We start from the raw sequence: 20382 nt of genomic DNA on the forward strand, positions 1-20382 counted from the left end.
CAACAACACAGTTTATAGTAGCTGTGACCACTGTGCACATTAGATAACAAAATTCTTACTGGTTAATATGATTACATCATAATTGGCAACAGTTTTTTCATCTGTCCCATGTGTTTTGTAAAGAGAAAAGACATGGAGGGCGTGCCAGTGACAAGAAAGAGCAGATAGTTGTTTGTGACAGAACTGCAAGTCAATTTGTGTATACATGAATATAAATATACCATGTATTCACCATGAGGTCACTAGAATATCTCAGTAAGGATGAGGTTGTCCTATTCCATCAAGTACAAAAAAATTCTGTAGAAAAGTGAGAGAGATAGGTGATAAGAGTTCTCATTGGACAAAATAAATGACAGTGAGTGCAGTGGTTCATAGGTCAGTAGAGACTTTTCTATATTTTCACATGATTGTGTATGATTATTAAAATCACAATGTGATATGCACAATTTCCCTGATTTGATTCAGAGCAGGGAAATTGTGCAGATCACATTATGGAGATAGTGGGAGATCAGTCATAATGAGAGTAATAATGTAAAGGGAACATAAGACTGTACGTACTTCATTGAGGATTTTACTGGGAGAAACCAACCCCACAGAAAGTGAAGATTCCTCCTTCTCACAAAGTATTAACAGGATTTACCAGTTTTACTGCCTCTCTCACCAAAAACATGAAACACGAAGATGTGCTATAACAAAGGTATTTCAGTGCGTGTTGTTCGTCTGAAGTCTATTTTCTATGAATTTCTAATTTGCAGATGATTTAAATCTTTTCATCAAGTTTTTTTTCTTTGCAAATGAAGGATCTGTACACTACCTGGCAACCCCTGGTATAATCTGGGGGTATGTTCTGTAGTCTCGCGATATTCATGCGGTCACTGCCTGATAGGAATAATGGCCGCCTTCGTAGCAACGGCTGGAACAGGGAACAACACAAGAAGCATATCAGAGCGTTTTAGCTGACCAGGAAGAGCATAAATTACTGGGCACCCCCTCCTACCCGGTTTTCAGAACGGATGGGTAGAGGGGGTCTTGCCAAAGGGCATAAGAAACGAAAGAGACACGGAGGGAAAGGGACGAAAGCTAACACTACCTTGATAGCTAGCGATAGCTGGCTATCAACACGGTTGTCACTGCCGGGGAACAAACCCGAGTAGCACTGACAACTGTGTGTCGGTAAGGTTGAAGGAAACGGTGACTAAACGCTGGAGCGTGTGATCAAACAACTGGCTTCTCGCTAATATGAGTGGACCAGGACAGGACAGCGAGCCAGAGGCGAAAGTCCTTCTCATCAAGCGGCTTTACAGGTAAATTGGCGAGGCCGTTTTGCGTAGCTAACCAAGGTGCTAATTGAACGCTGTTGCGCTGGCTAGCATAGCTAGCCAGTAATGTTTGCTAACAGAAGCCAGGGTCCACCTATTCTTCCATTCAGTAACTTGTCACGACAGTGAGTAGCTCAACATCCCTGCACAGTCTGACCGGGTAGTCCGCATACTTTCTGTTGTTGTAGCTTATGTTAGCTTGTCAAATCGTGATTTACCTGCAGTTGCCATTACCACCCTTGCTACAGAGAAATGAAACTAAGAATTTTGTTAGCTAGCCTGGTAGCCCGCAGTATTTGAGGTGGCATTTTCTTCGGAAATGTCTAGTCGACTAGTCATTATGCTAATGGTTTCCATTGCCCATCACTACCCAGGGCTGTGGTGGAGTCTGTGCACAAGCTGGATGTCATCATCGGCAGCAAAGCATCCTACAGAGAGGTCTTCAAGCCTGAGAACATCAGCCTTCGCAACAAGTATGTCCCACTGTCTCAGAAGTGTGAGTGAGTGAGTGAGTGTGTGTGTGTGTGTGTGTGTGTGTGTGTGAGAGAGAGAGAGAGAGAGAGAGAGAGAGAGAGAGTGAAAAGAGCCAGGAGTGTAATTCAACCTCATAAGCCACATGTAATCAGAGTGTCATCTGGCCAGTTGTTCTGAACCTGATTATGAATTCTCCCCACCATCAGTTCATTTAGCTGACTAGACTCTGTATTATGCTGCATGGTGACAGCACACAGCATCTCTGTTCAGACCTGGTATTCTGTATCCAAAACCATTTAATCCACTTGGCATTAGACACATGCCTCATGTATCTAATCTGACCATTCATGCTTCAGTATAGTTGATTGATGTCTGTGAAAAATGTGTTCTCTTCAAGACCCAACAAAGAAGGTTAAATATACAGATGTGTACTCAGGATTATAGCCTGCGAACAGGATTGCAGTTGTTATTTCAATAGTTGATACAACGAACCAAAAGGCCTGAAAGAGAAAGAGGAAGTTGGAGGTAAGTCTGAGGAAGAGACTGTGTCTATGCAGATGTAGAGACGGAAGAGATGGTATCTCATATCGCTCAGTGACTGCCTTGGGTCCTAGAGGGTCTGTCAGTGTCATTGGGGCTGCACATGGATCTTAAGTGATTAGCTAATAATTAGCTAATGGGCATTTTTCAGTATTTTCTTTCAGCATTTTGTAGTCTAAGCAATCAATCAGTTAAACTCGTCAGATTAATCCAAAATGAGATTAATCTTTTGTTGCATGTGTATTTACACTACAGTACAAGGGCACATCCATCCTTGACCACCTCTGAATGTGGCACAAGTGATTAGATTCCACTGCACATGTTTTGGGATAATTCGACACTTGTATTAAGAGGTATCCACTATCAATCAGTTCTCCCAAGACATTGTTTAGTTTCAGTGCTTTAGTTTTATATTCTACTTCACTTGCAATTGGAATAATTTGGTACCTCTGCAAGATGAGGCTCATGTTATGGTTGAGTGTTATATTATCCTCTTCTCACTGAAGAATGGATAACTCGAGGAGAGAAGCATCTCTTCAACGATGAGATCATGAGAAATACTGCATGCTAACTGTATTAACATAATCTTGTCATTGGCCGCTCACATGAAGTGGGGACTGAGATTTCACAATATTCTGGTCAACAACTCTGACTTCTGAGTCATTTTACACCGATTTTGTGAGTCACAGAAGGGAAAGGCACGCTTATCAGTGATGTCACAAATACTTCTCTTTGTTTGAGAGCACCAGAATAATCAGGTGTCACTGATGTGGTGTCCATAAAGTAGCACTGCAACTAATGATTATTATCATTTTTTCATGTTACTTTGCCCCACCAGTTCATGTGACTATTGATCCATTTGTCAAACTGGTGACCCAGCTGCCTCTTTAACGTTTCCATGCGTGTGTCTGTTTTTCGTTCTGTGTGTTTTCAGGCTGAGGGAGCTTTGTGTGAAGCTGATGTTTCTCCATCCTGCAGACTATGGCCGTAAGGCTGAGGAGCTGCTCTGGAGGAAGGTTTACTATGAGGTCATCCAGGTTATCAAGACCAACAAGAAGGTAACTGGCCCTGCAGCTGTGGCAGAAAATCCTCTGTGCATGTGTCAGCCAACAAGTTTTTCCATTGTTAGCTGGCTCGACATCCTGGCTGCCACTTAAAGGTCAACTCTACAATGACATCTTCCATTTTGTGGTCACTGGTGTGTAATGTACCTCGTAGAGTACCAGCAGTGTGCACATGTTATGCCTGGGTGGTGCCAGAGGAAATGAAACCCCTAAAAATTTGAGCTGCTTGAGGCTAGCAGCTCACAGCTATGTCAGCCGCTGCTAGCATGACACACTGTGATTTTTTTCCACTTTCTTTTGCAGTAAATGTTTCCCTAAGGCTTGTCATCTTTATACATGTGCAGTATATTTTAATAATCCATGCTTGTGTGCCCTTTTGGTGATTGTTGTAAACAACAATATGAATGCTACGTACATTCTCTTTATTATGGTTGTTTATGGTCATGTGGTCGTGTATCTAATATCTTGGCTTTCCCCCCCTTTCCTCCACCGCAGCACATCCACAGTCGCAGCGCTCTGGAGTGTGCCTACCGTACACACCTGATCGCCGGCGTGGGTTTCTACCAACACCTGCTCCTCTACATCCAGTCACATTACCAGCTGGAGCTGCAGGACTGCATCGACTGGACCCATGTCACAGACCCACTGATCGGTCAGACGCTCCAAACACGAATTCACATGCAGACATGCAAACATGCAAGCAGCATCTAATCATTTACTAAATGCTGAACGATGTGCAACATTCACACGTACGAAGACAGGTTGTTTGCTTGTCCAGATTTAACAAATCTTGATCACTTGTAGGCCTTTTTCACTGAAGATGTTTCGATGTGTCACACTGGGTAAAGCAAAGGTGTGAATAATAAAATCAGTGGTGGCTGAATTCTGTTTAGCTACACTCGCAGTGTTTCCCACCAATTAAAGAGACTGTGGCGGCCCTCCACAGTCTCGTTTGGGCCCGCCACAGTCTCGTCCCCACCCCACCCCCCCACCCCCCCGCTTTCCACCCTCCTCCCCACCTAAAAAATAATAATAATAACCAGATCCGTCAGTCAGCCGATTACACAGCTGTAGCCTACTCTACTCTATAGCCCGCGAGCGAGAGCGCGCGCGTGAACACACACGCACGCGCCAACAGGTCGCGTTCATAGACGGTCCTACTGTCTGCTGCATTTGGCGCGATCCGGCGACACCGCATCCATACAGTCGATGATCCATACATGACAGCAGGCCGGGACGGCATTTCAAGATTGTGTGAGTGCTTGGTTTACGCTTCTGCGTCGCGGCGACGGCGTACCTACGGCGTACACCCTACGCCGTTACTGAGCATTCATAGTTCTGCGTCGAGGGAACGCGTTGCTCCGCAATTCACCTCCAAGCCGCTAGGGGGGTGTTGCTGTGTCTTTGTATGGTTTCGCGGGGCTCTTGCTGCCGCGAAGAGGAATTGTAGAGGTGGTCGTACTTGCGTACCTCCTTGATAATTCTTTCTTCGGCTTGGTCCAGTTTTTCTTGTAGCTCTCACCACAGAAACTTTGAAAATGGCGGTGTTGTTGTGCTGCGACCATAGGGCTGCGACTGAACCGAAAATTACGTTCTGAACGGACCAATCACAGTCCTCGACGTTCACGTCAGGATTTTTTGGAGGTGCGCGTCAGGCTACGACGTAGGGTCCGCGTAGGGGTCTGCGTCGACGGCGTAGGTACGGCGTTGACGCGACGCAGAAGCGTAAACTACTAATAATAAAAGTGGCAGGTATCAAGTTCGATAACGGAGCAGTGTCGGCCATGTTGCTGATCTCATTGCACCAGTCAACTTCTAAACAGAGTCTAACTTTCCGCTATCCCTGGTGCTGATTTCCCGGTAGCTAGCTACTTGTCCGCTATTTCTCCCTCTCCCGCTCCCGCTATTTCTCTCTCTCATCCCTCTGTCGTTTGTGCTCTCTCTCTACCCGTTTATAAAAATTAACATGAAATTAATTATTTAATATCTCTCGTCGGCGAGAAAGAAAAAGAAAAGAGGGATCCGACAGCACTGAGTCAGTGACTCTGCCACAGCCATCGGTGAAGAGGGGTGAGGTTATGGCTTAAAAGCTGTAGCGGAGCCGGCGGGGGGGCAGAGGGTGCGGCTGCCCCGGGCCCACGGTTATGAGGGGGCCCATCGCAAGGCTGATGCCGGAAAAACAAAAAGGGAAAGTCGGTCTCTTACTGCTGTATTTGTAAAGATATAAGTGTAAAAAAAAAAAAAAAAAAAAAAAACGGGGAGAAAACAGTCTGAATCAGAGCGTTTCTGAAGATTAAGAGGACATGCCACCTCTCTTGCACTCTCTCTCTCTCTCTCTCTGTCTCTCTCTCTCTCTCTTTCTTTTGTATGTTCTTAAGGATGATACCAACCTGTTATGTTCATATACAGCAATTTATATTACATTCAGTGGTCTCAAAATGCCCTTAAGAGATACATCAGGCTTGAAAACGTACACACACACCCAACCCCGAGGGTCAGAGACCCTCCCACCACAGTCTCCTAAAATCCTGTGGGAAACACTGACTCGTATCAGGATCCTGGTGTTGTGCATGCCAGTTTACTTTAATGTCTTACTGGAACACAAATAGAACCACAATTGTAACCTGCTGTTTTCCTACTGTAAAAACTCAAAATGCTGCTGTGATAAACATCTATTACCATATAGTTTACTTCTGATTTTAATGCACTCTATGCTACTGAGAAATGAACCTAAATCCAGACTTTCATTGTGAAATGGATGTAAATCCCATTCAAATGGTATTATGAGCGGTTTAAACTTGTGGATTTATTATTTAAACCGCATAAACTCTTGGAAGTTTGTCCCCATTTACAGTTGAAACGTAAAAGGTACTTTCACCCTCCAGATACTGAACAGTGCGGTCACACTGTTGCATTTGCACCAGGTGTTCATGTGTTCATTGTCTAGGAGTTCAGTTCGTATCAGATGTCAGTGTGGCCTCGCACTATGCAAAGCAGACAAATAGGTGGAGAAGTGCCAAGTCAGTCTATTGTCAGCAAAGAGAAAGAGGCAGGTGCAGGGTCACTTACGGTTGTGGTGCTGTGCAGCCTGTTGTCGTCCTTTGCCTCGGCTGAGCTTGTCTTCCACTCTGTGGTTTGATACCAATGCATTACAGAGACTTCATGTAGAGATGGAAAGTCTGTTGGACCCTCAACGGTGCTAAATACCAGGGGTAAATAAATGTTGCCTGTAATCGTGTTTTCTAGCTTCAAGTGAAAACTGACCTTATCAGGAAATCTAACCAATTCATAGTTTCTTCTTGGCCATCTCAAACCAAAGCACTTTTGGATATTAACGCCTTCGGGACAGAGAAACGGCGCCACAAGTAGTAACTGGGTGCTGTCTCTAACATTCTTGCTTTGCTGGAATTTAAGCTCATTCGTTTGTTACATAACTTGGAGTCATTTTGGTCAGCTAAAGCTGGAAAAGAAAAGGGAAAAAAAACCCCTTGTGTAATTGTTTTCCCGCAGGCCGAAAGAAACCAGTGTCAGCCACCCCCAAGGAGATGGAGTGGGCACAGATGGCCTGCCATCGCTGTCTGGTCTACCTTGGAGATCTAGGTAATAACATGATAATAGAATATGAATTAATTCATCTCGCTGCCCAGCTTGTAGAGGTGTGAGACAGCATGTGTGTGTCATTCAGCGTGGGAAATTTTGGCTTAGCTAAAGAGTGTAATTGGCAGGATGCCGTTCGGTTGGTTTAGACTTATGTGATACAGAGACATTCGTATTTAGATAGATTTGACATTATTAAATGAAACTGTGTATGCACCATTTTAGTTTGCCTTTGGTGGATAAAAGAAAATTGACAGTCATTATGAATCAGTCATTTCATATTTTTGCCAAAGTTTGACTTTTGTTTTAGTAATTGTGTCCAAAAACAAGAAATAAATAAATGATGCTTGATATCTTCAACCATTGCGACTGTTTGTGTCCATGGTTATATTCATTTCATAAGCGAACGAAGTGTTGTTAATGTCTCTTTTTACTTTTTTCTCTAATTTTAATGCATGTTTCCTCTGCAGCCCGTTATCAGAATGAGCTTGCTGGAGTGGAGGCTGAGCAGCTGGCAGAAAGGTTTTACCACCAGGCCCTGTCTGTCATGCCACACGTAGGTGAGTGACCGTAATCTAAGAAGTCCCGACGCAGCACTTTGCTGTTCCCATGGTCGGGGAGAGCCGGGTAAACTCTGTGGTTTCTTTGCAGGAATGCCTGTTTTGGAAAAGCTGCGGAAATGCTTTCATCACATGTAATTCTCTGAGTAGCCAGAACAAAAACAGGAATGATGAATCTCAATGTTGAATCGGAAAAAGAAAGCAATTGAAGAAGGATGCTGACAAATATACATTCTGTTTCTAATGTTATTGTGGAAGAAAGTGATGTTCTGATTGCAAACGCATTATTCATTCGAACACTACTTAAAGGAAACCATTAGACATTTTGGCTAATACGTTTCTTGGCTTTCTTCCCGAGAGATGGATCCATCCCAATCATGTCTGTGAGCTGAGGTTTGAGCCAGCAGCCTCTTAGCTTAGCTTAGCGTAAATACTGGAGACAGGGGCGAACAGCCAGCCTGGCTCTGTTCAAAGGTAACAAAAACCTATGACTAGCACCGCTAAAGGAATGATAATAATAACAAGAACAATGTGAGCGTCCACAGTGATGAATGATAACGTTCTGGTCTTCCACCGTCATCATTATCATTGTGGTGTGGACTCTGCCATGCAGAGTTACAACAGTTTATAAAATTCTATATTTAAAGTCATTGCTATCGTTCTTGGTTGGCCGTCAAAGCTCACCAAGGTCTGTTTTTTTTTTTCTTATTTACGTATTAAACAAGTGAGATCTAACTTGTTCATTACTGAATTTTAAAGGTTCTGATTTGAATGATTTGTTAGTCCTCGCTTCTATTCTGCTGAAGGGACACATGAAGTCATCAAAATATTTGATATCATTTCAGGTTTTTCCTGTGACGTTATTAAATCTCATTTTATTTGGTAGAAAACTTAGCTTTACTACAGTAACGCTCGCTTGCTGTTTGCGTACTGCTTCTTGCTGTTAATAACTTGTTTATCCCTTTCTTCCCTCACCTGTCCACAGGAATGCCTTTCAACCAACTGGGCACACTGGCAGGGAGCAAATTCTACAATGTTGAAGCAACCTACTACTACCTACGCTGGTGAGGAACATTTGTACATTCATGCACAATTATGTGTGCCGTTAACCCCAATCCAGTAAGTCAAGAGTGTTAACACATATCTCATCTGTGCTAGCATCCAATCCGAAGCCCCCTTTGAGGGTGCCTATGGTAACCTGAAGCGCCTGTTTGACAAAGCTGCCAAGATGTACCACCAAGTGAAGAAGCAGGAAATGAAAAAGCTGTCTCCATCTCGACAAAGGTCAGCAGGGGTCACAGCATTTCAGAGCGTTTGAAAAATCTGTGCACACATGAAAATGAATCCTGAGAGAAATGTGGGAAAACAGCTGTTGATCAGTTCCAGCTCACGCAGCGTGTAACAACCTGTTTTAGTTCCTCGAGTTAATTCTTAGTGGGTTTGTTCACACGCATCCGTAAGTTCCTCTGAGGCCTCCTTAGATCATGAGCCCTCTCTGGACAGCAGCCGTAGTACTAATAGTTTCCATCAGCTTATCTGCTACAGATTGGTCTGCAGTAAACACAATATTTTGACTTGTTTTAGCTGACGTCCCAGAGCAGTTTTAATCTTTATCTCTGATCTTTAATTACATCATTAGCGACTGGCTTGCCTTCCATTTGAATCACAAAGGCACTCTAACCAGTGGTGAGATAAAGCAGCATCTCTCTGCAGATGGGATTAGATAATTGATGATCCCTGTGGGGAAAATGGATTGTTGAAGTAACAAAAGTAACAGGAATCAAACACGCACACGGGAATCAAAAGACAAACACACACACAATTGAAGGATGTGAAATCATTTCAAGAGATAGTGCCTGATGTTTAGGGGAAAAAACACAGCTGGAAGAGAGTTCAGGTCGAGGTCGCGTCCTGATTCTGGTCTAAAGGAAGAGTTGAATGGGTTTGCATGTCAAAATGCATTATCAGCAATGTTTGATGGTACATTTGCACAGTTTATTTACCATCAGGATTATTTCAATTAACATTGTACATGGAGCGAGTGAGATTAACAAATTCTTTTCCCACTTGGACAGAAAACGATGCTGTTTTTGTGTCACTGACGTTGATAATGTTTAATTCAGCTGTGGTGTGTTTGCACCATATCTTGCCACATGGACAGTATTTATCTTTATGAGAAATGTATCACATCTATTGTCCACGTTTCGGGTAATCTGCTTAGTGGCTTTTCTGCCAACAGTTAGATGAGAGAGACACCACACTTAGCGACCTCAAGAGATGCTGGTAGGCAGAAGTAAAAGCATTGATACTGTGCCAAAAATACTCAACCTTGTTCAGAAAACCTTGATGCAAAGTGAAAACATCTGTAATCTATGGTTTCTTAAATTTTTCTATGACATTTTTGCGCAGATCAAAAGACATTAAGCGCCTCCTGGTGAGCTTCATGTACCTTCAGAGTCTGCTGCAGCCCAAGAACAGGTGAGCGCTTGTGCTGACACTGGAAATACAGTTTTCCACATTTTTAAACCATTTAATTGGTATGTGAAGACTAAAGGAACACAGTCTGTTGTGTATGTTTAATGATTGCCACCTGTAGTATCAAACCTCTTACCTGCACCAGTGATATCAAAGTCAAATATTTGGTTTTGTGAGTGTGAACCAAGGTTAACATTACACACCAGGGACACAACAAGGTGATTTCCGAGTTTACTGCTTGTATTAATGTTCAAACAAACTGATTCATTATGTCGCCTCCCCTCCGCTGTCTCTGTGTAGTCTCATGGAGACGGAGCTGACGTCACTCTGCCAGTCGGTGCTGGAGGATTTCAACCTGGTGCTGTTTTACCTGCCGCTGCCGACGCATAGCGGCACTCACCACTCTCCCAGCGAGGAAGAGGAGGAGCAGCAGCACGCTGACAGCTCCTGCCCTGTGCTGCCTGACACCCTCGTCTTCAAGATGGTGGTCACCTGTCTGATGGTGGTGCACAGCCTTAAGAGGGGAGGTCGGTGAACGAACAGTAACTTTTTTCTTCAAATGTTCAAAAGCTGTAATTTCATTGCATAATTCATAGAAGAGGAAGAAAACACCAACCAGACTTAATATTATATTTGTGGAGCTGTGCGGTTAACTCGCCAAAACGGCCACGCCATTCTTTCCAAAACACCCACTAAAGTTGTCGCTGTCATTTCTTTCCATCAGAAGAGGATCTGTGATGGATTGACTCCCAAACTGAAATTTGGACACAAGTTTGAAATTTTACAATATAAATCTGAAGAAATACAACTTTAGGTTTTGGATAACTTCTAGTTATTGTTTTCATTATAGCCTCACCGATACAAGATTTTTTTTGACAGCCTGCAGCATAAACATTTTAAAGAAGTTTCCCTTAAATTTACAAGTGAATTTGAAGAGAGATGTCCTGGGCAGGACATTTTACTGTGAAAAAGTAAACTAGTCAGTGTTTTCTGGAGGACAAACTATACAGCAGTGACACTGTTTCCAAAGATGTATTTGGCATTTCTTGTCATTTACTGGCTCTGTGCTGACATGATGTATGTGTATATCAGTCGATAGGTTGACCTGGTTGGTTTATTTGGTTACTTATACTCAGCTGAAAAATCACAAGGATCTTCATCTGTATAACACAGCACAAAATATAGTTTACATTTGACATGTGCATATCTTGTAACAAATGCTGTATTGTGTCTTCAGGTTCAAAGCAGTATAGTGCATCCATAGCTTTCACTCTGGCGCTGTTCTCCCATCTGGTGAACCACGTCAACATCCGGCTGCAGGCTGAACTGGAGGAAGCCGAGACCCAGGTGCCTCCACTTCACACCGACACCACAGGTGAGAGAGGAAGTCCCTGCGTCCATATTTGGAGAGGGCAAAGAAAACGTGCAACTTCAAGTAGATTTAAGACTAAAATATACCTTGTAAGTCAGCACAGTACAGGAAATCTCCCAGCCATCACCTGCCACATAGATCAATGCATCAGTCCCAATGTATCCTCATCAGCAGCATCTTTTAGGATTAAAGCGCTGCTCTTTGTGGTCGAACCCTTTTGGGAGATCTACAGAAGTATGTGAAGCTTTTTTTAAGTCAAGAGCAATTTAACGTTCAACACAGTCATTCTCACTCAGACATGCTCTTTGAGGAAAAAAAACAAGTGGAGAACATTTGTTTTGTAATCTGAAATGTGTTGTTAGAACAACCTGAATGAAAACAGAAGAAGGCAGTGAGCTTTTCTTCTCTGGTTTAGATGACCTGGAGGTGAGGGATCCGTCAGCTCCACCGACAAATCGCTTAGATGAGAAGCCTCTGCAGAACGGCTCCCTGGAGCAAGAAGATGACGAGGAGGAGAAGGACGAAGATGGCTGTGAGAGGGTGGGCGCCAAAAATCATAGCAGTGTGGAGGGACAGCGCAAGATGGAGGAGGAGAAACAGAGGCAGAAGAAGAAGTACACCCGCCTCTCAAGACTCCGGCGGCGCCGCTGTGCCCGCAAGGACACCCGCGGGGAGGACGAGAGCGACCTGAGCGAAGGCTTTGAGAGCGAAGAGGACGAAGATGACGACGATGAGAGGAGGGGTCACGCTGAATCAACAGGTGGCACCACGACGGGGACCCCGCCCAATCCTCCACCTGTCAGGAAGGAGACTAAGAGAGACCACCTGGGAGAGGAGGGCAGCTGGGGGAGTGGCTCGGAGGAGGAGGAGGAGGAAGGAGGAACGGCGTTTGATGTAGAGACCGACTCGGACATGAACAGCCAGGAGTCTCGCTCAGACCTGGAAGACATTGAGGACGCGGAAAACTCAGACAACTTGGAAGGTCAGCCACGGGAGCACCAGGACGAAGAGGAAGATGAAGAGCAACCCAAGGAGGAAGGAGGTGACAGGGACGGTGACACACCTCCAACCACTAACGGGCCTCACCTGCCCAGCGACTCCAGCATCAGCAGTAACCTCCAGGCCATGTCCTCACAGCTCTTCCAGGCAAAGCGCTGCTTCCGCCTGGCGCCAACCTTCAGCAACATGTTGTTGAGGCCTCAAGCCTCATCTTCCTCTGGGATTCCCACCCCTACTGACACCTCCGCTCCCCCCTCCCAGGAGACACCCCCTCCTCCCGGTGATTCACCCTGCGATATGAACCCTGGTACTGCCAACGGAACCAACGACAATGGTAATGTGCTTTTTACCTCAATGATTGTGTGTGTGTTTGCTTTTCTTTCCTTATTGGGGACGTTTTCTTCTTCATGGTCCTTTTTTTTACTGGATTCACAAAGAGCTCAAAAAATGCACGTTTGTTCAAATCAGGCTTTGTTATCGTGTCACCTCCTCTAGACTTGGACTCTGATTCGGAAGGCAGCCAACACAGTACTCAATCAGTGCACAGTGAGAAAACTCTCTTGGAGAAGCTGGAGATCCTGACCAATCAAGGGTTGATCCAGGTGGTGAAGGTCTTTGTTGACTGGCTAAGGACAAACACCGACATTATCCTCACGTGTGCACAGGTGAGCAGGCAGAATCTCCTGCTTTGTCTATGAAGTGTTGATGTTTTAGGACAATATTTAATAAGCTGCTTCTCTCTGCAGAGTTCTCAAAGCCTGTGGAACCGACTGTCTGTTCTGCTCAACCTGCTACCAGATGGCAGCAAGATGCTGGAGGCTGGTGAGCTGCTGTTCGACTGCACTGCTGCACAGCTCAGGCACAGGATGGCACAACAGCGTCTAGATTTTTACTCCCTCTAATATTAAAATATCCTTTGAGTCACTGGGCGAAGACATCAACTCAACCACCCATTTAAAGGAGCTGTGTTGAGACATGTTGGGAACTACGTTTATTTGCTATCTTTCCAAGAGTTAGATGACAAGATCAATACTACTCTCATGTCTGCACGCTAAATATAAAGCCAAAGCTAGCAGGCAATTAGTTTTGTATAATGAGGAAACTGCTAGCCTGGCTGTGTCCAAAGATTAAAAAACTATCAGCCTCCCAGAACCTCAGAATTCTACTAATTAACATGTTTTATCTGGTTTATTTAATGCATACAAAAACTGAAACGTAAAAGTGATCATTTGCAATTTGATCATGGTGAGGACTCTGAAAACTGGCCCGGACAAGAAATAGTTCCAGCTTGTCAGAACGTCTAAAGCCACAGCTTGTGTTTTTACACTTCATGATTTGTCCAGATTAGACAGATTTTTTTAAACACTGGGCAGAGCCAGGCTAGCGGTTTCCCTCTGTTTCTATTCTTTATGCTAAGCTAAGCTACTCACCTGCTGGTTATACCTTCATGTTCAGGATACAGAGTGGAATCAATCTTCTCAACTAACTCTCTGCAAGAAAGCGAATGACTGTATTTTTATCATGATCAGTTTTGTTTGATGTAAAGTTGAATCCTAATATTATTAAATCATAATACACAGTAATTTTTTCTCATTCAGTTTAATAAAATAACGTGAAGTTAAATATTTAACATGTGATTAGTAGATATTTTCTATGTTTAATGCTAATTTTGGCCGTGTCTCTGAGCTGTGATCTCATCCCTTTACTGTGTGCACTCACTGAACAAACAGTGCTAGCACTCAGCTCTCACGCTGAATATTGCTCTCCCTGTGTCATTCTTACACACTAACGACTTCGCTGTGAGTCTGCAGCTCGTTTATTTATTTATCCGTGTGTGTGCTGCAGAGCTGGGTCTGAACACTGAGGTGACAGAGCTGTTAAATGAGTGTGAGCAGCCCGGTTTGGTCCAGAGTCTGCTGCTGCCTGAGGATTTGGCTCTGCGGCACCTGCCCGCTCTCAACGTAGCTCACCGCCGTCTTGATTTCACTCGCCGCAACCCCTCCCTCAGCCCCCTACAGGAGGTACACGCATACACGTATACACACACACACAGGATTCAGCTTTTACAGATGTTCAGTCTTGTTTAAAGCACCAGCTCCATCATGCAATTGTAGCATGTTATGTGATGCTGAGCTGAATGCAGAGCATTTATTTGGAGACATGTTGCTGGTTACATAACAAATATACTCTAATTCAAATATTTTGCTCTCCACAAACTCCTGAGGGAAAAATCTGGCTCTTTAGCAACTAAACACTCCACTCCACTAGTAGCTAACTTTGTCTGCTGTTTGGTGGTGGTCAGGTACGTTACTGTTGGTTTTATGAGAGCTTCTTCACTGAAAACATCTGCTGCTGCGGCCAAAAACAGAACTGAGAGAGCAGTGAGACTGAACCAGAGCTGCTGAGATGTAAAACTAAAGCAACGAGTTTAAACATGCTAAGATTTCTGTAGAGCTGAGGAGAACTGCTGAGTCAGGTGATAACTGCTGGAACAGGGGCAACTAAAGACTGGGAAAGATGTGGAATGCTCCAAAAACACCTGTCTGGAACATTCCACAGGTGAACAGGTTCATTGGTAACAGGTGATAGTATCATGATCGGGGGTGAAAGGGGCATCCTGTAAGGGCGCAGTCTTTCAGTTATCATCCTGTCTTTAACAGGACATGTTTACACACTGAAACGCGTGAAGACATTTTGTAGTTTAGGTAAAAGTCCTTTGAAATTGATTCATCCACAGTATTTTCTGGTCAAACGTGCATAATGCTCGACAACATCTTCTTCTCTGTCTTTGCTCCAGTGTGTGGTGCGAGTGTGTTGCATCCGCAGTTTTGGCCACTTCCTCACAAATCTCCAGGGCAACGTGCTGCACTTCAACCCGGAGGCGGGAATCTTCACCAGCATCAGCCAGTCCGAACAGGACAACCTGGTGCAGCAGGCCAAGGCCCAGTTCCGAATGGTGAGTGACATCTGAACAATGATGAGAAGATCCACAGGTCTCATCATCGTGTGTGCCGTTCAGACAGTGAAAATGTGGAGAATTTTTAATTAATGACCTGGAACTAAAATGTCTTTTACTTGTGAGCAAAGCAGCTGTCCCTTCTGAGGTTGACTCTTCTGCCTTTATGTTGATTTCCAGGCTGAAGAGGAGGCTCGTCGAAATCGCTTAATGAGGGATATGGCCCAGCTCCGTCTACAGGTTTTTAGTGTTACCATTCTGACCACTGACTGTTTACTAGTGACATCACTGCCAAAGGCTCAGTCTTAGAGAGATGGAAAATATTGAAAAAAAAAAACAGCATTTGTTTTCTTTTGTTTGTGTAAACATGTATTGAAACTAATTATAGAAAGATAATATCATTACCTTTTCATTAAGTTTGGATATTGGCTGTTGTGAAGAATGTTTGCAAGGAGGCATCTGGTTGAGTTGACATTAACATGAACCAGCTAAATCAACACTGACTGACTTAAACAGTGTAGGAACCCTGTGATCATCATATTCCTGTGACCATAAAACTCTCATACATCTTCCATTAATCACACGTTTTTAATCACGCTGTCTGTTCCTTGCAGTTGGAGGTGTCGCAGCTAGAGGGCAGCCTTCAGCAGCCTAAGGCCCAGTCGTCCATGTCTCCTTACCTGGTGCCAGACACAGCTGCTCTCTGCCAGCATCTGAACCTCATCCGGCAGCTGGCCGGCAGCGGCTGCTTCATCATCATCATCCCACGAACGGGTCAGTGCGCCGGTTTATCCTCAGTCTGTCCTGAGCTGCATATTGTGTTGTGTTCAGGTACCCGTGTGTATCCCCCACTGATGTTAAACAAGGTCCATCCTGGGGATTCAGTGATTTACAGATACACTTTTCATGACCTCTGACTTTACTTTAAAGGGGGGCAGTTGTGTAAAATATATGACAAACTTCCTGTATTACAGAAGTAAATCTTACATTTAGTAATTTCACATAATGTCACTTCATATCTGGCATTAAACCTAACATTGACATTATCCAGAACAATATATATCAGGGTATCTGCAGATTTTGAAAGGCTGTAAAGATGTTTAAAAAGTCTCACATTTGCTATCATTTTATTGTTTTATTTGCATGTGATTGCAGGGTTTTGGGAGATGTTTCACACCCTTTAATGTAATGATGTTGCAGCGGTGGATTGTGCTGCAGGAGACCGTTAAGTCCTTTTATTGTGGAGTTTCAGTCAGCACCATCAGACCTGAAGCAAAGACTGTCGATACAGTAGAACAAAGCTCGTCGTCTCTTAATGTGCAGGAGTTAATTAGAGCTAAAACTTAAATGAACTAATGATTTTCATTCGATCAATACATCCGTTCATTTTCTGGTGCTTTTTGTGGGTCCAGGTCAAGTTAATTAAATTAATGATATCATTTGGAATTAGTCGCACACTGGAGGGGGGTACAGAGGAAAAGTGATTCAGGAGTAAATAATTGGCCTTTTCAGCCCTTCTGGTTTTCCATCCTGCTTTGGTAATTTGGCCGGTTTAATTGTGAAACAGGTATTAAATTGGATTCTACAAAGTCTTACATTTGTCTCGCAGAAAGCCTGATACACACAAGTACATGGCGAGACACGGGTGTAATGCCAAAGAAGGATAATTATTCTGGATATTTGGCCTCAGATTTTATTATCAAGCACGTCCAGAAATCTTTGATCGAGTGCAGCAGATTGAAAACCCAACGTTCAACCTTTGTGTGGTGTCAGTCTCCCTTTTGTTACCTGATCACAGACAGATGTAGAGTATTATGTCACACTTCATTGCATGTTAAAATGTTTGTATTTTGCTGTTGAATTCAAAATGAATGATCATATTTTAAGATGTTTTTATCATCTGTCTTTGCACAAAGTCAAATCCAAATGGTCTGCTTGGTCACAAGCTTAATCTGAATGACTTCTGTGTTGTAGTGATTGATGGACTCGACAGGTTGAAGAAAGAAAATGCCGGTGCGAGGGACGGCATCCGCTTCCTGGAGTCTGAATTTCGCAAAGGAAACAGGTGGGTGAAATCTTTTGTTGTTTCCTCTGATATGTTGAACACAAACCTCACTTTTAATTTGGAGGATTTCCTAAATACTCAAAATTGCATCTTTCCGCAGGTACATACGCTGCCAGAAGGAGTCGGGTCGAAGTTTTGAAAGAGATAAACTGAAGCGCCAGGACATCGAAGCCTGGTAAAGCCGCTCCCCTTCCTCAGTTAACCTCCGTTTGTTTTCTAACACCCTCACTGGACGAGTCTGACTTCTGCTTTGATTTGTCCTTTTTTTATTTCCAGGCATTTATACAAGATGGTGGACAGTTGTCGTCAGCTAACAGTCTCCCAGAGCAATGGAGATGAAGACACAGCGGGCATGGTGACCATTCTCACTGGCGATCAGGTGGAAGGGCTTTGCACTCGTTCAGCAGCGATGAAGGTCAGTCACTCGCTGTATTTTGTTGCTTTACAGACCAGAAACCGTTTTCCAACAGGTTAAGCTTCTGCTGTGTTTTAGCAACAGTGCTGCCTTCACTGGACTGTGTTCGTAATGAGGAGGAAAATGTTCTGTCAGTTTTAAGCTTTATATACTCGACCTCCTGTTGACATACAGATCCCAAAGCCATCAAGTGATTTGTATGAAAACAGGAGATTTATAAAGAATATTAAAACTGACGGAGCATAATGATAAACAAACACTGTTACCATTAACTTTCAGAGAGTATGTAGGTGTTAAAAAAATGACACTGATGAGGATAACTAAAAGTAAAAGATGTCACATTTAACAACACACTTCCTAGATTATTATTGGTCAGTGTTGATTTATCACAGATATGTTGGTATATACTGTATGTCAGCTGATAAGTAATAAGAAATGTCAGCACAGAAATAGTTTTCAGGTTTTTTAAACTCTAAAATGTCCTGCTCAGTACCCGCTCAGCCTGCAGAAATTAAACCGTTCAGGGTTCAGTTTACTTCAAATGACCTAATTCATGCTGCCCAAACACACCTGAAGGCATGAAGTGTTGACACCTGCTCCAAAAGGCCACACTTAGCGGGACAGTAAAACGAAGCACACTGACGCCTTCATAGATTTGACCGCCATTTTTAATCTTTCTATCTCATCAGACTTTTCAAAAACATTTGCATTGGTCGTTATGACTAAGAAATGCATGTAAAAGAACTGTATATTAAAAGTGAGGACGGGTTTCATAGCTCTCGTTCTGTATTTATTTGCATGTCTGTTGTTCTGTCCCCGGCCAGGCGGCGATCCAGGCGGCGGGCTCGGCGGGCATGGAGCTGAAAAACATCGTGGAGTTCTACCGGCAGTGGAAGGAGATCGGCTGAGAGGTCAAACGGGAGGGCAGCTGTCGGCGCTGCGAACAGCTGATCGATCACAACACTCGCTCCCTCTCTCTCTCTCCCACTCTTTTGCTCTGTGTGTATCTGCGTCTCCAAAGGCAAAAAAACAACTCAAAAGAAAGCTGAATCGAAGGAAAGAGTTAAAGCTCAGAAGGGTGGAAAAGTTAAAACAGCGGAGTAAAAAAAAAAAAAAGAGGAATGCGGGCGAAACGGCGCGATAAGAAACAGCAGATCTCCCACCTCCCACTCCCATTCCTAAACATAACGAGTGACCCCTAGTGGTCGGGGTGCGGAAAACGGTGGGGGGGACGCTACACAACTTTTAAGTGCCCCTGGTTCACACCCTAACCAGGAATACACTGTATATGTTAGCAAACGAGTACATACGTGTCGAGAGAGAAACCGCACACACACATAAACACGTTCATGCTCAGATGAGTCCATATAGATATTTAGAGCAGTGGTTTGGATTCCCGTTCCCTCCCCCCTCCCCCTCCCCTCAGTCTGCGTTTGAGAAACAGGGTTTAGGACGTGCAGGTGTGGCAGGGCTGCGTTTTGGAAAGTTGAGGGCGTATGACGTCAACTTTAAGACAGAGGACGCGCAGTCTGTCCGGCGGACACCTGAGGCCTCCATCCTGACAAACCAACCGGGCGTCTCGTAGGCCTCGAGGAAGGGTTGAGGAAGACAAATGTACACTTCTCCAGGGTCGGTTTCTTTCCTCTGTGGCTTTTTAAAAACTTCATTTGGTTTTGTTTTTCTTCATTTGCGGTGTACTTTTGTGACCAGTGACTTATATATTGTGCTATCTCTGTATGAGACGAGAAAAGGTTAAAAAAAAACAAAACAAAAAAAAAAACATGACAGGTGTCGGCCTGTTGAAAGTTTTAATTTGGATTTTATTTTTGTACCCAAATGATGTTTATTTTGCTTTTTGTAAGCTAAATCTGAATGACATATGCAAGAATGTTTAAAGGTAAGGGACGGGCTTGCTGATCCACTGAACAAGTCCTTCAGTTCTGAAAATTAAAAAAAAAACAAACAAACTATAATCCAGAATTTATTTAACAAGGTGTCATGTTAGCAGGAGGAGGCAGGCAGACGTTGGTCAGCCTCATGTTGTAGCTAGTCATGAAGGAGGCTCAGAAGAGAGGGGCCAGCTGACTTTCCCAGAGGAATGTGGGTTGTGTTTGGACCCCTGTAAACTCCTAAAATGTGTCCCATCTACATCACCATTTCCATAGTGACTGTCCCATCATGCACAGTGCAAAAGAAAACCAGTATATGTGTGTGGCCATGCATTGAACAATAAAAAGATACTCGTATAAGATGACAACGTCTGTCCTCTCACCGTTCCTCTGTGCAAACGACCTCTTATTGTGTGAACAACAATCAGTGCTCAAACAGTTCAACAGTTGATCGAGAGACAGTTCATTGGCAGTTTAGATCATGGGTTTAAGGAGCAAGTCCCCAACATCGCGGCCCCCAGCTGTCCTGAATCCAGTGGTGCTTTTATGCCTGATAAAATATGCTGTTGCATTATGGGAAATGTGGGATCTAGCTTGAGCCGTGCAAATACTGTAAGTCAGGACATGTTGACTTCAGCTTACAAGAGAATAGATAGC

The 20382-nt window shown here is 43.8% G+C and overlaps 1 protein-coding gene across 1 annotated transcript; it reads left to right on the forward strand.

Moving 5' to 3' along the window:
• The first annotated feature begins 857 nt into the window (after positions 1-857).
• Positions 858-20093, forward strand: smg5 (SMG5 nonsense mediated mRNA decay factor). Its single transcript, XM_076737216.1, has 22 exons — positions 858-1304; positions 1694-1792; positions 3268-3391; positions 3893-4049; positions 6908-6997; positions 7465-7554; positions 8540-8618; positions 8713-8838; positions 9964-10032; positions 10330-10556; positions 11267-11404; positions 11817-12734; positions 12896-13065; positions 13147-13222; positions 14246-14421; positions 15198-15356; positions 15537-15596; positions 15971-16130; positions 17331-17421; positions 17522-17596; positions 17698-17836; positions 18661-20093. Exons 1-22 carry the CDS (start codon positions 1240-1242, stop codon positions 18742-18744), a joined length of 3372 nt encoding a protein of 1123 aa, XP_076593331.1. The 5' UTR covers positions 858-1239; the 3' UTR covers positions 18745-20093.
• The last annotated feature ends 289 nt before the right edge of the window (positions 20094-20382 follow it).

Source organism: Chaetodon auriga, chromosome 8 (genome assembly GCF_051107435.1).
Source record: "Chaetodon auriga isolate fChaAug3 chromosome 8, fChaAug3.hap1, whole genome shotgun sequence".
Lineage (NCBI taxonomy): Eukaryota > Metazoa > Chordata > Actinopteri > Chaetodontiformes > Chaetodontidae > Chaetodon > Chaetodon auriga.